The 18,494-nt window shown below is 48.2% G+C and overlaps 1 protein-coding gene across 1 annotated transcript in view; it reads right to left on the reverse strand.

The window, feature by feature from the left end:
* Positions 1 to 18,494, reverse strand: part of Wdfy4 (WDFY family member 4) — a 211,328-nt gene that overhangs the window by 154,652 nt on the left and 38,182 nt on the right. Inside the window, 6 exon segments of the mRNA XM_036199282.1 lie at positions 372 to 550; positions 1,530 to 1,751; positions 2,718 to 2,794; positions 3,214 to 3,430; positions 4,297 to 4,391; positions 5,209 to 5,423. Of these exon segments, the coding sequence (XP_036055175.1) occupies positions 372 to 550; positions 1,530 to 1,751; positions 2,718 to 2,794; positions 3,214 to 3,430; positions 4,297 to 4,391; positions 5,209 to 5,423 (1,005 nt within the window).

The following is an 18,494-nucleotide window of genomic DNA, read 5'->3' on the forward strand; positions in this document are numbered from 1 at the left end:
TATATGATATCTCTAACATATAATCTATATTAAAGGAGAGACACACCATGTTCATGGATAGAAAGAATGAACACAGTAAAGATGTCTTTCATTGGTTTGTAGGCATAATACAAGGCCCATCAAGATATCACACACACACACACACACACACACACACACACACACACACACACATATCCACACATATAAACACACATGCAGATACACACACACACACACACACACATATATATATATATATATATATATATATATATATATATACATACACACAAATATACACAAACACACACACAGAAATAACAAGTGAAAATGGGGAAGTGAGTAATTAGCCGACCATATCAAGGCAACATCTTAGCTGTGTCAGTGACCTTGGCTGAACCAATAGCTTGTCCATCCAGATACGTGGTAACAGTGCAATTCCTTTTCATTTCTTTGCTGACCACCACAGCCAGATGATACCACTGGCCACACGTCAGCAGCTGGCTGCACCTGACCTGCAGCTGGCGCCCTGCAGAGGGCTCTGCCTCATCTTCAGGCTCCATGACATCTGTAAAAGAGAACCAACCGTGGACCTCACATGAGGCATCATGCTATGGAGACCCAAGAGGAGCCCTGGGGAGGGTGATAGAAGAACATAAAGTGCCTGCAGCAGGAGCTGCTGCCATCACCCCTGAGCTCAGCCTCTGCACCAGACGCTAGCGGCATGACTACAGCTTTACCTCATTTAATAAGCCCCCAACCCTGTGAGGTGTGGTGCTATCATTGCACCAACTTACTACCCTAAGGCAGAGAACTTGGACCAATCACCCACGATCAGCTCATAGCAAGCTTCAGCTAGGCACTGTCCACTGAGTGCAGGGTGATGGCATGTGTCAGGTGACCTGAGAGGGAGGAGTCAAGCACTCTGGTTGAGTGCCAAGAACGTGGCCATTCTCAGGGCCTTCCATACACTTCGCTGCTTCGAGGCAGTGACTCTTAGCACAGGAGTGACGGCTGAAGTATCTGGGCTTGGCCATAAGGCAGGTGAGGTTGGGAATATAATGACGTCTGAAGGGCAGAGCTAGGATCAGCCATCAATTCTACTGAGCTGGATCAGGCTTCTGGGCACCCAGAGTGACCAACCTGTGACATGGACTATCTGTCAGCCCTCTAAATTTGGGTTATTTGTGGGCCACGTCAGCTCCAACTAAATGGAGTATATTCTTTATAAACCTTGCTCTAATGATGTAGTTTGTGTTCCGTGAGGCAAACCCCAAGTCCCACCGGTGTTCCTTCTGTCAGGGCAGAGGTAGTTTTCTGGAAAGCCAGTGAGCAGAAGCTCTAGAGCCATGCAGGGCCCAGACCAGAGTGGCACACTACAAAGATTTACCTAGACCTTTCACCATGTATGGAGGCCAAGGAATCTTTTCAAAAGATGAAGAGATGGGGGGGGTACCATGCTTCCATGCACATCTGTGCTAAGAACATCTGGCTTACCCCCATTCCCTGGGTATAGACCACACAAGCTTTAGAACCCAGGGCCCTACCCAGAGGCTGAAATTCCTTCTCTTCTGTGGACACGACCAAGGAGAGGTCATCCATGCAGAGGCTGACGGAGAAGCAGACAAAGGGCTGCTCAGTCCTGGCCAGGTGGCGCACCAGGGTTAGAAAGCGTAGGGGGTGGCCCTCCATGACAGTGGCAAGCCGGCTGATCAGAAACCAGCAGGAGAAGGTGAGGCCTCCAGGTGGAGGGAATGGCCTGGGGGTACCTGGGGATAGAACACAAGCATAGCTTTACACTTGCCCTGCCAAGGAGGTGAGTGAGACACCGAGTGAGCAGCTCTGACTCCACCCTGCTGGGCTGGCTACTGGGAACTAGCTCTGCATCTGGTCTGCTCCACACTCCTCACTCACTCCTGCTCCAAGCATGGGATGCTTCTCACTGTTTATACCAGGGTAAGCAGGCACACAGGAAGTTCTTGGTATCCCTACAGACCTTGAGCCCTGCTGCTCCAAGCCCCCAGGCCATGCAGCCTTGCCAAGGGAACAGAGACGTGGCTGTCCCTGAGGCTTGTCAATATCTAAGCCTCTGCAACTGATCAGGCTTTGGGCTCTGTGGAGGCGAGAACACCAGCTTGGCTGAACCTAAGGTGGAGAAATGACCTAGTCCAAGGAAGCACCATATCCTCTCATGTTGTAGCATAGCATCTGTAGCCATGTTAGCACACTGGGTACCACCACAGAAAGGAAGTTTGTCCTGAACATGGCCAGCCATGTTCTCACCAAAACCGGGAACCTGGCTTTGATAACAGGGAGTACTGAGCTCAGGCCTCTCTGAGCACTTGTGCTAAGATGGCCAGTGTGCTATATTAGTGAAATGCTTTGAAAAATATGGCCAGGCTCCAGGCTGATGCCAAAAACAACCTACTGTGGCTTTGCCTCCTCCTGATGGCCACAAGCACAGACTTCCACCCCTCTCTAGAGAAAGCTGACAGCATATACTGCTTCATTTCAGCCTATTCCCGGCTCCCATACAATGGCTCAGCCTCAGCTGCAGCATCTCCAAAGCCTTCAATGCTCCTGAGCCCTGGCTGTGGAGTGAGCCGGCACAGTGCATGATGAATAGATAGCCGCTCTAAGAGACTGAGCAGATGGAGTAGGCGGAAGGATCCTCATCTGCAGAAACTTGGGACTTGGGGTAGAAATCTGCAACCAGGGACTTGGGAGATGCTTACCTGATCCAGTCCCTCCAGAGATGGAGTGCTCTGTGCTGGTGCCCATGACCGTAGACAAGGTTGGAGTAAAGAGACAGCTGGAAATAGGAAAGTGTTGCATGTCATTGGACTGCATGCCAATCCCTTGCATCAGCCGTCTGGGCTGTGATACCCCCTGCTCCATCCGCCTGCAGTGGCAGTATGGAGCCATGAGGCTCCACGAACAGAAAACAGTTGGTGTTGGTGGAATACCCAGAGGGGATGAATCCTCACTGGAGGCCAGACAACATGGAGAACATTCTAGAAGCAGAAACAGTAGGGAAGAAGAGGGCTCTGGTCCTCCATGGCTAGACACTCTGCCCTTCTCCACTGAATAGAGGGGTATCTAACTACTTAACCACACCTCTGCTTGAGCAGTGAGAACCAACGGGGTCACAATTGTGTAGCCAGTGTTACAGATCATCAGAGGTACTGGCAAATTAATCGGTCATTTTCCAAATATGTGAGTCCTCCATACCCATAACCTTCCACAGACATGTCAAATTCCACAAACGACGGAGTCAGGGCTGCCCTCTGAGGCTGCAGATTACGAGGGGAGGTCATGGAGATGAGGCTCAGTGTTGTCTGGAGGGCTGTGGCCGAATCTTGGGAGGTGCATGAGGACCTGAGGTCCTGAGACCCTCCAGGGTATGGGCTGGCATCTGTAGGTTTCTCAGCGGTCTCTTCACATGACCCTGAGGCAGAAAACAAGACAAAGATGTGTCCTTGCCTCATGCAGTTCCACCGCTGCTCTGGCAACATCTCTGATGCTCCTGCCACAGCCTGAGCATCCTGCAAAAGCCACCAGGCACTTCCCAAACACAGTGGGCCCTCGGCCTGAACTCTGCTGGTTTAAATGCCATGCGGTGGTGAGAATACCCAGCTCTGTGTGACTTCTTTTCATGCCAGCATGCTCCTCTTTCTGACATAGCATTTGCAGCTGCTGCCAGCATCTTACTTGCCCAACTGGCATTCCTTGTTGGCCTCACAGTGACTTGCTCAGCTCTGCCCTCCATACCAGCCTGCCTCTGGCTGCCAGCTCCACGCCCAGTTCTCTGCCTTCGATTCTTAGCTGGCCCTTGTTTGCCTCGGTGCTCTGCCTGGTCTTACATTGCAGGTGTCTCCAGCATCTGTTTTTCTAAACTGGCTTCTGAGAATGGAGTGCTCTCAGAGAGCTGACTGACTCCGGGCATCATCCAATGCTTTCGCTCCCAGCATCCCACTTTGCTCCTAAGCTGTGAACTTTACAAAAAGCTTTGCTGCCCACCTCTGCCCGGTGCTGCCCCTGGGACCCCTGGGTTGTAGAGGAAACAGGACCATTGTTTTGGGATCTCAGGTAGAAAGGGTCAGGCAGATGCCTAGCACCACCTGCCTCAAGCGGAGACTGGGAATGGTTCTGGATCCCCAACCCCTTTGCATACTCTACCTGCCCCACCAAGCAGCAAAAGAAAAAAAAACACCCTTTAAACCTGCCCACTTTTCTATCTGATGAACAATCATTCATCAGAAATAAAAAATGTTAACTATTCACCCCTCAACCTTTCTTGTTCTGTCTCCTCACCTGAGTACCCAGGGTCGTCTTCATGCCCGGGAGAGGAACAGAGGCTTTTCCTGGGAGCTGGCTGAGGTGGGTGAATTCCAAGGCCTAGGAACTGCCTGAATGTCATTAACATCAAGAGAGGAAACTAAATTGGCAGTGCAGGCAAGCTTTCCCAGATCACTTCCCTAGATGCCCAGTGTTCGTGTCCCCACCCCTGAAATACGATTTCCAAAAGTCACACAGAAACCATATGTCCCTGTCTCATTGTCTGGCAGAGCTGGTAAAGCTGGAAACTTCAACTGGACTTCATGCTATATATTGTTTGCAGGTTTCTAAGTGAATTTCCTGTGTGCTCAGCTTAGTGGCCTGGTCTGGCAGGGCTGAGAGTGGCCAAGAGAGGCTTCTCCAGCCCCTGGGTCCCAGACCTGCCGGCTGGAAGGGTTGTTCTCTGTCTGCTCTGCTCCTTTGTAAGTAGCAGTCTGGTAAAGGTGAACCTGGGCCATCGTCTCCATCCTGCTCCAGGGCAGTAAGCATCTTAAGAGACTCAACCTCTCCTGCATGATGCATGTCCCTCCTTTGCTTTCTCCTGAGTCCTTTCTATTCCTCCTGTGTACAGGAAGGATTCAGTGGAGTCCTGCATCTGGTCCCCATCATACTGCCCTGGCTACTGCCCCTGCAAGCCCAGCTCTTTTCAGTCTGGCCTCTGGATCTAGTCCAGGCCTCAAGGATTAGCTCTAGATTTACCTCCTTGACACTTGCATCCCCCCAGAGACTCCCAGATGAGGCTATGTCTGCTCTGTGTGCATATACATCTGATGCTGGAGCCAAGGAGAGGGGGATGCTGACGCCTGCCCCTGGAGACTCGATTGTACACAGTGCACCCGTTACCCTGCCTTGGGGTCTGTGGTGTTGGATGCTTCATGCATGCAATACCTTAGCACATCGGGCTCAATGGCTTGGGAACCGAGCTTTTCAAAGATCCTGACGAGCTGCGAGTGCAGGACACTGCCACCCGTGCTGAGGGTCCTGCGGCAAAAGGTCATGAGTGTGCGGAGCATCCCTGCCTCACACATGACCTGGCGGTTCTTCTCTGATTTCACCAAGGACAAGAGGTGGCTGGCCAGAGAGCACTGGATCTCCTCAGAAAGCTAGGAGTTGATCAAAGCAAGCTGTGAGTGTGGGAGAGCAGAATGTTCTCTGGGTGGCTTTGGTAGGCTACCTGTGCCCACCACAGCTGCCTAGACTCCATCTGTCCCGGTTCTTCTGAATGCTAGCCTCACCCGCAATGACAGGCCAGGGAAGGCCAGCTCCTGGAGTCAGCCACCAACTCAGACTACAGACTGCACACAGGCAGGCTGCAAACTGGGTCACCCTCAGAAATGGGATGGTGGAACATTTAACACTGGAGAACTTTCTGAGTTGATTGCTACCCCTGAAAAAAATCTAAAGATTTCATATTGCTATCAAGACTTACAGCTCCTATGAAAAGGGAGAAAGTCTGGTCATACAGATTCTGTCAGGAGGTCACTGGACCTGGAGAGTGGCTATGCCACTGAGTGGATTCTCCTACCCCAGATGGATTCACTCACTGAATTCCCACATTTTAGGTAGGGTCCACCTAGTTGAATGAACTTAAAACAGTCCACACACACACACACACACACACACACACACACACACACACACACACACACACACCCCAGAACATATCTTGTGAGGACCGCACCCTCTAGACTCTGGGGTGATTTGTTTCAGAGTGCTTTCTGCCTAGCTTAAGCTAAAGGTAGGTACGAGCAAGGACTCCGCCCATCCCCCCTGCGCCACTGTGACCCTGTATTCCCCTTCTCCCGAGTGCTCTCCTCACAATGTACCTGTACTTATCCCAGACTCCACCTCCTGGCTCACTGATCTCAGGTATCACCATCATTTTCATATTTTAAGTCTTTGTCCTAGTTTGCGGTTTCAAGAAAAGAACTCTATGCCAGTGTCAACCATGTTGGGATTCCAGAGCAAGGCCAGGAGAAACCACAGTGGCACTTACCTAACACAGTCATCCCCACCCATCCCACAACAGAGGGACTCCAGGACTCCCCTGGTGCCAAAAGCCACAGATGCTCGAATCATTTACATAAAAAGCCACAGTATTTCCACTTAGTAAACATCACTCTGCACTCTTTAAATCACTTTTAGATTACTCAGGACACTCAGTACAATGCAAATGCTGTGCCATTGAAGTTCTGCTCTACTGGGGATAATGACAAGAAACAAAGTCTGCACATCTAGCATGCATTTTCTGTTTCCAATCCATGGAATATGCTGAGATGGAGGCCGGCTGTGATACCTCTCTCACGAGTACTGGCATTGGATCTCATCAAGTCACAGACACATGCTACTCTCATCCTCTGTGGAGGTTTCCCTGGAACCTCTCCAAGCCTCTCTTACTCTCCTTCTTCCAAAAGGTATTAAGGGGGCCTGCACTGGGAAGGCAGACACTGCCTGCTCTCAAGAGACTCACAGACTAAAGGTGATATGGATGAGAAGCCAGGGAGACTATCTGTGCACAGTAAGGGAAATGCTCTACCACGACTCTGTGTCTGGGAGAGAAGATGTTTCCCATGACTTGTCACATTTCATGGACTCTTAAAGGTAAAAGGGAGGCTCTGCCTGATGTTTGCTTCAAGGGCCACATTTTACCTATGACATCCATAACTCCTGGGTACTTAGGATGTGCTTTCATGGATAGAGTGTGGAATCACAGCATCATGGCCATCTCTGCTCTACACAAGAGGAAACTGAGCTCAGAGGAGGACATTGCCCAGGGCCACATGGCAAGGGACTGGACTTGGTGACCCTGAGCCTCATGCTCAGAGTCATCTCATCCCATGGCCTCCTTGCCAGGTGCAGCCATTTGAGGAGCTTTGTGCCAAGAGACAGTATCTTCCTGTCATTAAGCCAACCCCAAGACTTACCTACCTAGCCTCTGTAACTCCTGTCTCAAAGTTATGACATTCAGTAATTTCCCCCTTTCTTCCCACCTCTGTATGTGTGAGTGTGTGTGAGTGTGAGTGTGTGTGTGTGTGTGGGTGTGTGTGTGTGTGTGTGTGTGTGTGTGTGTGTGTGTGTGTGTGTGTGTGAGAGAGAGAGAGAGAGAGAGAGAGAGAGAGAGAGAGAGAGAGAGAGAGAGAGAAAACGAGCACTTATATGTGTTAATTTGGGCGTTGATGTGCCACAGCACATATACGAAGGTCAGAGGACAACTTCAATGTCTGTCTTAACCTTTTACCTTAAGACAGGATCTTTTGCTGATTTTTTTTTCTTCTCACTGTGGCTGGAACACAAGCTTCCAGGGGTTACCTGTTTCTGCCTCCCATCTCCTAGTAGGAAGAATGCTGGGATTACGGATGCTCCTGTTCTAGGGATTGGAACTCAGGTCCTTAGGCTTGTGTGCCCAGCCCTTTAATGTTCCACATCTAAGTTATCTTATTAATGCTTCTGACTTAAAATTTGGGGGCATGTGACTGTGTTAGGATGACCTTAGTGATGACTTTCCTGCTGAGCAGGATTCTGCCATTCAAAAACAGTCACTGTTTTTGTCAACACTGCTGTTAGCTGATGTTGAAGATGTATCTCATCACATGGAGGAGACAGATGCTCCTAGCATTAGCCTGGTTTCTGTGAGCTGATGCTGAAGATGTATCTCATCACGTGGAGGAGACAGATGCTCCTAGCGTTAGCCTGGTTTCTGTTACTGTAATGAAAGCATTTGCACTGTATATGAAAAAGCAGGTCTACTTAGCTTGTCTTTCTGGAGACTCGGGGCATTTGCTTAGCTCTGGTGATGGTATATCTACTTGGGTGTGTCACATTCAGATGGCACTATGGCAAGGTCAGAAGCAAGTGGGGGAGGGTCACAAGTGAGACAGGAATCAGGGACCACTCCTTCTCTGTTAAGTCAACCTACTGGGGTCCCTTGAGAACTATGTTAATTCCTTTCAAATGCAGCATGCCCAATGGCCTGCCACTAAGCTCTGCCCCCTTAAAGGCCCCACCACCTTGACACTGTCTCAGTGGGAATGGAGCTTCTACCACAGGAACCCTTGAGAAACACACTCAAGCCACATCTAAAGCATCATAGGCTTCCATTTAAATGGGATCTCTGCACAGCTGATCTTAGCTGGCTGATACCCACGCTAGCCCAACAGGGGTCAGAATCTAAAAGCAGACATGGAGTTATTTGATGCACACTGGCACTAGTGTATGCATCAAACAACTCCATTGCCAGAGCTGGTACTTTGAGGGCCTTGTCTGTGTGGAAATGCATCAGCTTCCCTGGTTTATTTTCCCATATCTTTCTTCTGATGCTCTGCCTCTTCCTGCATCCACACGAACCTCGTCTCTACCTTTCTCTGCACTTCTGATAGCCGAGAGGGAACATGTATCTTCTGCCTTGACCATTCTCTCTACCAGATTTTGGGTTATCATTTTTGTAACTGCATTCTTTTAATTTGGGGTGAGAGTTGGGGAGACAGTCCGCATGAAGCTAGATGCAAAAATAATATCAGAATGTATTATTAATAAGAATTAAAGAGAAACGTCTCCAATCTCCAATTTTTCATTACCAGTAAGTATTTACTTATTGCTTTAGGGACTTTGAAATTTGTGTGTTTTTGCTACCTTCCCCAACCACGGAGCTATAATTACAATCTAAATATGCAAAAAGGAAAAAAGAAAAAGTTTTCAAAGGGGAAATGCTGATCCTGTCTAATGTTGCCACAAGTCACTCCAAAACTGCTCGATACCCCATAATGGAGGAGGTGAAATTGATTGTTCTCATGATCACTGTAACCCCATCAATACCAATATTGTCTTGTTTTGAATAAAATGTGCTGGGTTTTTTTTCAATGCTGGTTCCAGTAAAATGGGGTTTTAGTGAAAATATGAACAGTGGCAGGAAATCAGTCTGGTTCCTCCCCTGCAAATGGATTGATTTCCCTAACGCATAGTACTTCCAATGCAGGAAAGGGAAAGGTGGTTCAATTAGGACTCTGAGGTAAGGTCAAGGGTCACCAGGCTGGCTGGCTGGTTGGACTCTCAAAGCTAATTCACAAAGCAATAGTGGGGTAGCCCTAAGGCAGTTTCTGCTTCCTCTACCTAACAGTCAAGACTTGGGTCCATCCTGGGGTATTTATTCTTCATTGACCCCTTTCTGCCCAACTTCCTTCCTCATGCACATTAATAAGTCCCTGCATCCAGAAAGAACTGGGTCTCAGTGGGATGGTGACATCATTTAGATGTGGCTTGTCTGCCAGGGGCCAGGTGCTGGAAGCATGGTTCCCAAGATGCTGGTATGAGATGTGGTAGGACCTTTAAGAGAAGGGGCTGGTGGGAAGTTGGTGAGTCACTGGAGGTTATGCCCTCAGAGTTAGCCTAGTTCCTGTGGGATCCCAATTTTGTACCATTGGATCGCTTTCTGTAGCGTTTCCCTCCACCATGATCTCACCTGCCATGAGGGCCTCACCAGAGCTGAGATAATTCCAGGACCACAATCAGAATCTCCTCACAAAGTCTGCAGCTTCACTTATTTCCTTACAGTCACAGAGAATGGGCTAATACAGCTAAGCGTGCTCGAGGAGGCTGCAGTGTTGACCACTCCAGTCCACAGGGTGTCTTCCCGACACTAATCTTGCTGCCCTGACAGACATAAATCGCTACACTCAATTCCAGAACTCTGGCAGACCAGGAGCTTTTGTATTCATTCATATTCGGATTAGTTGTTTACTCCAGTTTGGTTGAAATGTTGTTCTCTCTTTGCGGGAGGGAGGTAACAGGTTTGCCATGGCGTTTTCTCTTCTTGTTACTAAAGATTATAGGAAGGATGCTAGGAATGGGGGTCCTCAGGAGAGCAGTACTTGATAAGTTGTGGGGGAGTTGTTTGTTTGTTTTTCAAATTGCCCACTTGGAATTGATTTTTTCCTTCCATGGCATGGAATTTGCCATCTTGCCATAGTCCCACCAGCACAGCATGTTCATTTGTGCTGCTCCCACAGCATCCTAGACCTAGGAGTTTGCGATCTTGGGTTAGGTGTATCTTAGTTTTCTTTCCTGTTTCTATGATAAAATAGCCTGACAAAAGCTACTTAAGAGAGAAAGGGTTTGGTTTTTGTTTTCTTGGGACCTTTGGCTCACAATTCCAGGTGGCAGTCCACCCTTTCAGGGAAGTTAGGCAGCAGGGACTCAGAGCAACTGGTCTGGTCATATCCACAGTCAAGTGCAAAGAGGAAGGAGGAAATACATGTATGCTAGTGCTCGGCTCATTCTCGCTGCTGTTATTCAATCCAGGAACCCCTGCCCAGGGAATGGAGACACCCACAGTGGGCCAGTCTCCACACCTTATTTAAGACAATCAAGACAGTCCCTCCCCGCAAAGACCACAGGCCATTCCTGGTGTAGACAGTCCCTCACTGAGATTATTTCCAGATGATTCTAGATTCCATCATGTTGACAAAACTGGATGTAAATGAGAATATAAGTCCTATCTGATCAGCAGAATCTGTGTCTTTCTTGCTGCACCTAGACAAAAGGATCACTAGAGCCTAGCTGGTTATGAATGAATGAGCCTCTTCTACCTCCCTCTTCCCAGACCACACTTCCTGACAGCGGAAGCCTAGGATCTCATATTCACAGAATGCTCTTCTCTTCCTGACTGTTGTGGATTGGATGTCATATGTTCCTCACAGGTGCCATGTTTCAACTCTTGGTTCCCACAGAGTTGATGCTGCTGCTTTGGAAGGCCATAAAATCAGTAGGTCCCTCAGACATAGCCAACCTATGATGTTGTCTCTACAGAGTTCATGGTCACAAACCACAAGATCAAGTTACAAAAAAAAAAAAAAAAAAAAAATCCCCCCATGGTCTTATGTTTGAAATAAATGATGGGCCACATTCTACCTATCTTGGCAGCCTGTGAGCTACAGGTTGGAAACTCCTGTGAGAAGGTGAATCCTCACTGCAGAAAGTGGGTCATTTGGGTGAGGTTTGAGGTTTCATAGCCTGGTGTCACTTCCTGTCAGCTCTCTACTTCCCTTATCATGGTTGAAATATGACAGGCACCTCACACACCCCTCACCACACCTTCCCTGCCAAGATGGACTGTATGCCATCTTATACTCTAGGCCAAAATGAGCCCTTTCTCCCTTAATTTGCTTCATGTCAGGTTGAGAAAAGAGAAAAAATGTTACTAATACACCTACTTGCTCCTTTCTGTTTCGTCCACCTGGCTCTGGGGATGGGGACATTCTATGCCCCTCTGTTGAAAATGCCATGCTCCTGTCCGACCAATAGCTAAAGATGAGGATGTCTGCCCTGGCCCTATGCTGTTAATGATCCCCTGCTTAGCATCAAGGGGCATCTGCCTGTCCTCTCCCCAAAGACATCTTTTCCGACTTTCCCAAACCAGCACTGCTCTGTACTTCCGGGGGTCAATGTCACACCATGACCAATTTATCTCCCCTCTTTTCTCCTCCTCTCTCAATTTTTCTCTCCGTCAATCACTGCTCCCCTTTCACTACCTCTTCTCTCCTCTCTCCTCCCCTGCTTCACCCTCTAGACCCCCAAAACTGTAAGCCTGAGACCATATCTCTTACTATGACCCTATCTCCATGGTGTCTGTGTGCCTCAGGCACAGCATCTGCCTAATAAATGCAATCACAGAATGTTCTAGCTAGGAGGTACACACCAGCCAGAGAGCTGACAAAGAATCCAGATCAGTTGATGTACCAATCACCTGTTGAAGAGCAGTGAGCCAAGAGCCAGCTGGATGTGGAGTGTGTGGTTGTTTTCAAAGGATCAGCATGCGGAAAAGCTGGAGGTGAGAATGAGCACAGCCCAGGGGTCATGATCTAAAGGTCACAAGGCAAACCTATGACAAAATGAAGTCTTCAGATACCATACAAAGGTGCTTGGTCTGTTCTTCTTTCTGTTAGATTCTGCCCCAGCTCAGCAACTGTGAAAGAGTTTTAATGTGGCACAAATCCCAAAGACCTGAGATCACCAGTCCTGGGGAGCTAGAGAGCCTGGAATGCCAGGACGGACCTTACTCTTGACAAGTGCGTAGAGGCCCACTGTCTTCTGGCACAGTTGACACAAGAAGCTACTGAGTCTCTGAGTCATGCTCTAGAAGATGTCATGCATCTAGATAGTATCCTCCAGTGACTTTGTACCCACTCCAAGATCTTGTCCCAGGCCCGGCGCAACCCAAATCTATGTCCTACCACCCATGGCAGGCTCTTGTCCCAGGCTTGGGAGTAGGGTGCTTGCAGCCCTGTGGCTCTCCCCCTGTAGACATGCTTACTCCTCAGAGCTGGTCCTGAGTTCAGCAAGTCCTCTGAGTAGATGTGGCTAGGCCCAGGCTCAGAGCATGGCCACCTGTCAATGGGCTCACTTCCTCCCAGAGTGGAATTCCTCAAGTGCCATTCTCATCCCCACTAGAACTATGCAGAATGTACCTGTAACCACTGAGACTCACAGCACTTCCTATCTTTCCCTGCTTGCGTGACTGTGCCTTAGACCCAGGTGCAGGCCTCGTAATCCTGGCCACTGAGTTCTGGTCTAGTGGATTCTGCTTCATCAGACTGGCTGGCAGGGACCATCTTATCTCCTCTCCTCTTGACATCCTGCTTACTCCAGCCATATGCTAGCTGATGTTTGACTAAAATGTATTACATTCCAATTAACATTTGCAGAATTGTATATGTCATGACCTCATCTCCCAGGACCCGACTAGAGAGCCAGAAGTTCTGGGTAAGGAGCACACCTGGCATGCACATGTTAAGGGCACAGGGCTAAGGCCTCCTGGGTCCCCTGTCCACTGCTCTTCTCAATGGGAACCATTACCCACTTTGCAGGTGAAGCCCTGGGACCTGAAAAGCTTCCATCCATTTCCTTAGGTCCTGATGATGCTGTCAGAACAAGGGGTACCTCAGCTGTCTTCTGAAGCCTGTGCTTCACTGTGCATGCTGCATTCATTATAAGGAGAAGCCAGTACCTCACAAGAGGCGCGAATCATGGCCACAGAAGTGTTTGGGTTGCTAGGTGCAGTTTGCTTTTATGTCTGTTTTTCCCCTTAGTTGAATGTGAACCACTTTACACGGGTAAATTTACCTCCTGTGGCCAGAGGCCTTAAAAGTCCCTATCACCTGCCTTTATTTATACATTCCCAGGATCCCACCCCAGAAATTCAGTCTGCAGTTTCTGTGATCTACACCTCGTCTGAGGAGCTGATACTTGAGGTGCAAATACAGGGAATGGCGTAGTAAGACGGAAGAAGAAGCCAGAAGAACGGCCAGCCACCATTTGGGCCTCACGAATTCCACCTGACTGTAAAATCTCCCCTCACCCCAGGCTCACTGAGCTTTCCGTCTTCTTCATCTCTGTGTAAAATCGGGTCCACTTGCTTTGCTCAAGAAGCCTCCTGGGCTTTGGATACAGCCTGAAATTTTTTATCAGAGAATAATGGAAATATTTGAGGTTGAGTTTCGTGGGAAAGGTAGAAAATACAGAGTATTGACTGTGGTAGTGTAACAAACACAGATCTTTACCAAGCTCCTTTTGGGGGGGAAATAGCCCTTTTCAGTCACTCACCTCATGGAATGCTATCCACAGCTATTAGCACTGCCGATATTTCAGGTATTTGAAATTTGACATTTAGGTGTTAGTTCAAGTGCTTGAAATACATAGGCAAATTCCAGAAAATGACAAGCCCATTTCCAAACTTAGGCACAAATGAGTTCACAGATACATGAACCTCAAGTCTCTCCTCTCTGTCCTATTGGGCTGTGCAGGACATCTCCAAAGCTATTGCCTTGTCCAGAGCCTTCAGGTCTCAGAAACACACTTGACACTAACTCAGGCTGCACACTGGAGGTAGACAAAAGTCTCTCAGGTACCTGGATCTGGCTGGCACATTGTTTTCCATACTTTCTCACAGCCATGCCTCTTGCAAAAAGGGTAACCTGGCCAGAAGCAAGTGGTCCAAGCCTTGCTTTGGGAATATACACCCAGGACTCAGCAACAATGCTAATTTTCCCATTGCTTTGTGAAAGCTCCTGGTGGGGGGGGGGGTAAAAGTCATATCTATGTTAAACATTGGACAAGACTCATTGACTGATTAAAATATTCATGACTATGGAGTTAGAATGTTACAGATCCAGAGCCAAAATTGACTTGGGCTACCTAGAATCTCCATAATAGTCAATTTATTGCCCACCTTGACACCTGACCTAACAGCCTTTAAGTTAGCAGACCACTAGCTCGCATGAACTAAAATACTAGAATGGCATCAAATAGCATCTGAAACTTACAGCGGGATTTTGCCTCCTTTGCTGTGACCCACCCACCCGCCTTCCTCACCCATGTATTTGCCAGATGTTGTGCTTTATGTCCGTATTTGTGTTCTGATTGCAGCAGTTCATGTGACCATATTCATAGTAGAACATGTCATTCGAGGAATCCTGGATCTTCCCAAGTCATATTTAGTTCAGAATAAACTATATTACTCTTTTGAGAGGAGTTTGGGGTTGGGGCCCAAGGACAAGCCACTCTCATAAAAGGAGCCATTTGGATCAGCAACAGGCCCCGGCACAGGCTCTCACTCAACCATCCCCATTGCCTGAGTGGGTGGATGTCATTGAGTCCTTCCTGCCAGTGGTTTATTCTGAGCTGGTTGCTAAATATCCTTTTATTTGTAAAGGCACTTCTCAGAACCATTGTTTGCAGGCCTTCTGCCCTCTTCTCCTCCATTCCTCCAGTAGCCAGCTCTGATGGCCTTTCGGTCTGCTCTCCTGCCTAAGGGAAACTTGCCTCTTTTAGTTAGAAATACAGAGTGCCAAGGGGCTACAGAGATGGCTCAGCAGTTAGGCACATGGGCTCCTTTTCCAGAAGACTCGGGTTCAATTCCTAGCACCCATATGACAACTAACCACTCTAACTCCCATTCAAGGAGCAGCAAAATGCCTATACACATACTTTCTTAAAAAGTATTTGTTTTTATGTACATTGGTGTCTTGCCTGCAGGTTTGTCTGTGTGAGGGCATCAGATTCCCTGGAACAGAAGTTACAGACAGCTGTGAACTGCCATGTGGGTGCTGGGAATTGAACTTGGATCCTTTGGAAGAGCAGCCAGTACCCTTAACTGCTGAGCCATCTCTCCAGCCCCAACATAAAGACTTTTTTAATAGAAAAAGAGTAAAAGAAATGCCAAGTGCCTGATCATGAAGTTGCTGAGGTGAGAGGTGCTTGCCCCCACCAGCCCAATGGAATGGAGGCGTTGCAGGATTCCTCAGGACACACAGCAGCCTCAGCCAGGTAACAAATCCCACCCCACTGTCTTGGGCCCCTTCAGTTCCACAGAAATGTGTAAAATAATCTGAGTGGGAGGATCTGACCCCTAGGCAAGCCCAAGGGAACTCCCCCTCCCTCTCCCCCTCCCCCTCCCCCTCCCCTCCCCCCCCTCCCCTTCCCCCCTCCCTCTCTCCCTCCCCTCCCCCCCCCCTCCCCCTCCCCCTCCCCTCCCCTCCCCCTCCCCCTCCCCTCCCCCTCCCCTCCCCCTCCCCCCCCCCCTCCCCCTCCCCCTCCCCCTCCCAGCAGCAAATAAATCCACACACCCACCAGTTAGCAGAAAAAAAAGTTAGAAAGTCACTAAAATGGGAGATAGCAATTGCAGGAAGGGGGAAGTGTTTGGAGAAAGACCACTATGAGGCCAGCAGGCTCCATGTTTGGTGAACGTAGCAGTTCAACACTTCGAGTGTTTGAGACAAAACGTGGAACACTTGACATTTTAAAGTGCTTTTGTTTTGTTTTGTCCCCACGAAACTAGAACTCCTAAAAACAGACAGTAAATGGGCAACCAGATTTAATTTTAATGTTAAAGCATCTGGAAGCAAAAATATGAAATTGCTAATTCTCAAGAAATTAGAAAATATTTTTAAAAGAGAGACCTTAAAAAAATAGGAAAGTACTAAGAAAATTCTAGAGGCTTTGTCAAAACCAATGATAAGTTTTAAGGAGTCTCACTTTTCTCAGCCCTTCTCTCTCCTCGCTGACCTAGCCTTTATCACCTTCTCAGAACTCGTCTCCTTAGAAATCCCAGAGCAGAACCAAATGCAGTATTGAAGGAAAAGATTCTTATGACATCCCCTAAGATAGAGCAGGAGGCAGAGGACAGCCTGAGACTGTTCAGTCCTTGAGCTGAAACTGAAAGTGTAGTGTCCCTTGGGGCTCTCTGGGTTTTGCTAAAGGCTTTCATCCTGACCACCCTGTGGCCCCACACACCAGGCTTTCTGGCCCTCGTTACTGAATCTGGAGTTCCCCTTTGTATGGATGCCTCCCTCTGCAGACTAGCTACTGAAACAGGGATGACAACCTGAGTCTGCATGGAAAGCCTCCTCAGCCGACCTCTTCGCTTTCACTGAAGAGACACAATTTTCCCCTCAGTTCTGTTAAGTCATTGGAAGTGAAGGTTTAGAATTAAGGGTTGCTTAATGCTATAAGGGAAATAATCAGATCAGTGGCCTATTGAGAATGACAAGTAATGCGTCTAAATGAAAGCTATAATGTCTTCAGGGGTAGTGAGTGGCCTGTTTTTATGTGTGGCTGTGTGCATAACTTGACCTCAAGGGTATTTATGACTGTACCTTGTTTACACAAAAACAAAAACTTAGGAGTGTTCCTATACACTGAAATTGTTAAATTAGTTCAAACCCCTTGTAGTTCGCAGTAGACAGGAAGTTTAGAGCAAAAGTGTCAACTTGGGTGATGGGTGAGGTTCAGCCTCCCGTCACAATATGCCAACTAAAGAGACTATAATGGTGAGACATAAAAGGAGATTGGGCCAATGTGACAAACTTTGAGGGAAACAGACAGGGGGCTTCAACGACGATGTGCCCATCTTCAGGGTACTGACCTGGTCTTCATATTTAAGTGGAAAAACTGAGCAAAGAGGAAAGAGGTGTTCGTAATTATGCAGTCCTGGTGAAGACGGGTCTGCTTGATCATTGTCTCATTATGGAGTGACGGGGTAGTCCAAAGGAGTCCTCATTTCCTGGGCACAGGCTGGCTCTGCTCCGGGATGCAGCCTCATTCTGCAGAGAACTGCTTCACACGGAAGATGGCCTGTCCTGGGGGGCTTCGCAGTTCCTGGAGTCCGTGTGACTGCAGCTTTGGAACATTTATTTCTGTGTCTTTGACTTTGAAGGAGGAGGAAAGAACTCAGTAGCCAGGCCTCAAGTGACTGGCATGTGCTGTGCAGAGCTGGGCATGTGTCAGGCTCAAAGTAAAAGAGACAGACACAAAATAAATGCAGGGGTGCCAAGCCTTCGTCCTGTTTGAAGTTACGTTGTGGACCCAAGTGAAGAGTCAACACTTTTTAGCAAAAGCAATAGCTGGGAGCTTGTTATGAGACTTTTAAATATTTAACCAATTAGTTAATTCAATTATTTCTGTAGGAAAAAAAACAGAAATGTCTCCAGGACTGATGATGTTCATTACCTGTGTATCTGTAACAGCTTCCTGGGTTTTCATTAGAATACAATATTATTTCATGGTTAAAAAAAATGTTTCCTAATTTTTTATTTAAAAAATGTTTTTATTCATTTTACATACCAACCACAGATCCTCCTCTCATCCCTCCTCCTGCTCCCCCCCACCCCTGTCAGCCCCTCCCCTGCCCAGCCCACCTCTCATCCCCTCCTTCAAAAGAGTAAGTTCGCCTATGGGGGGCACAACAAAGCCTGGTACATTCAGTTGAGGCAGGACCAAGCCCCTCCCCTGCATCAGGGCTGAGTAAGGTGTCCAATCATAGGTAATGGGATCCAGAAAGCCAGCTCATGCACCAGGGATATGTCCTGATCATACTGCCAGGAGCCCCTCAAACAGACCCAGCTACATAACTGTCTCCTGGATGCAGAGGGTCTAGTCGGGTTCCATGCAGGTTCCACAGCTGTTGGTCTAAAGTTCATGAGTTCTTATGAGCTTGGTTCAGTTGTCTCTGTAGATTTCCCCATCATGATCTCGACACATACACCCCTTGCTCATATAATCCCTCTTCCCTCTCTTTGACTGGACTCCCAGGGCTCAGCCTAGTGCTTGGTTGTGGATCTGCATCTGCTTCCATCAGTTACTAGATGAAGGCTCTATGATGACAGTTAGGGTATTCACTGATCTGA

Source organism: Onychomys torridus, chromosome 9 (assembly GCF_903995425.1).
Source record: "Onychomys torridus chromosome 9, mOncTor1.1, whole genome shotgun sequence".
Lineage (NCBI taxonomy): Eukaryota > Metazoa > Chordata > Mammalia > Rodentia > Cricetidae > Onychomys > Onychomys torridus.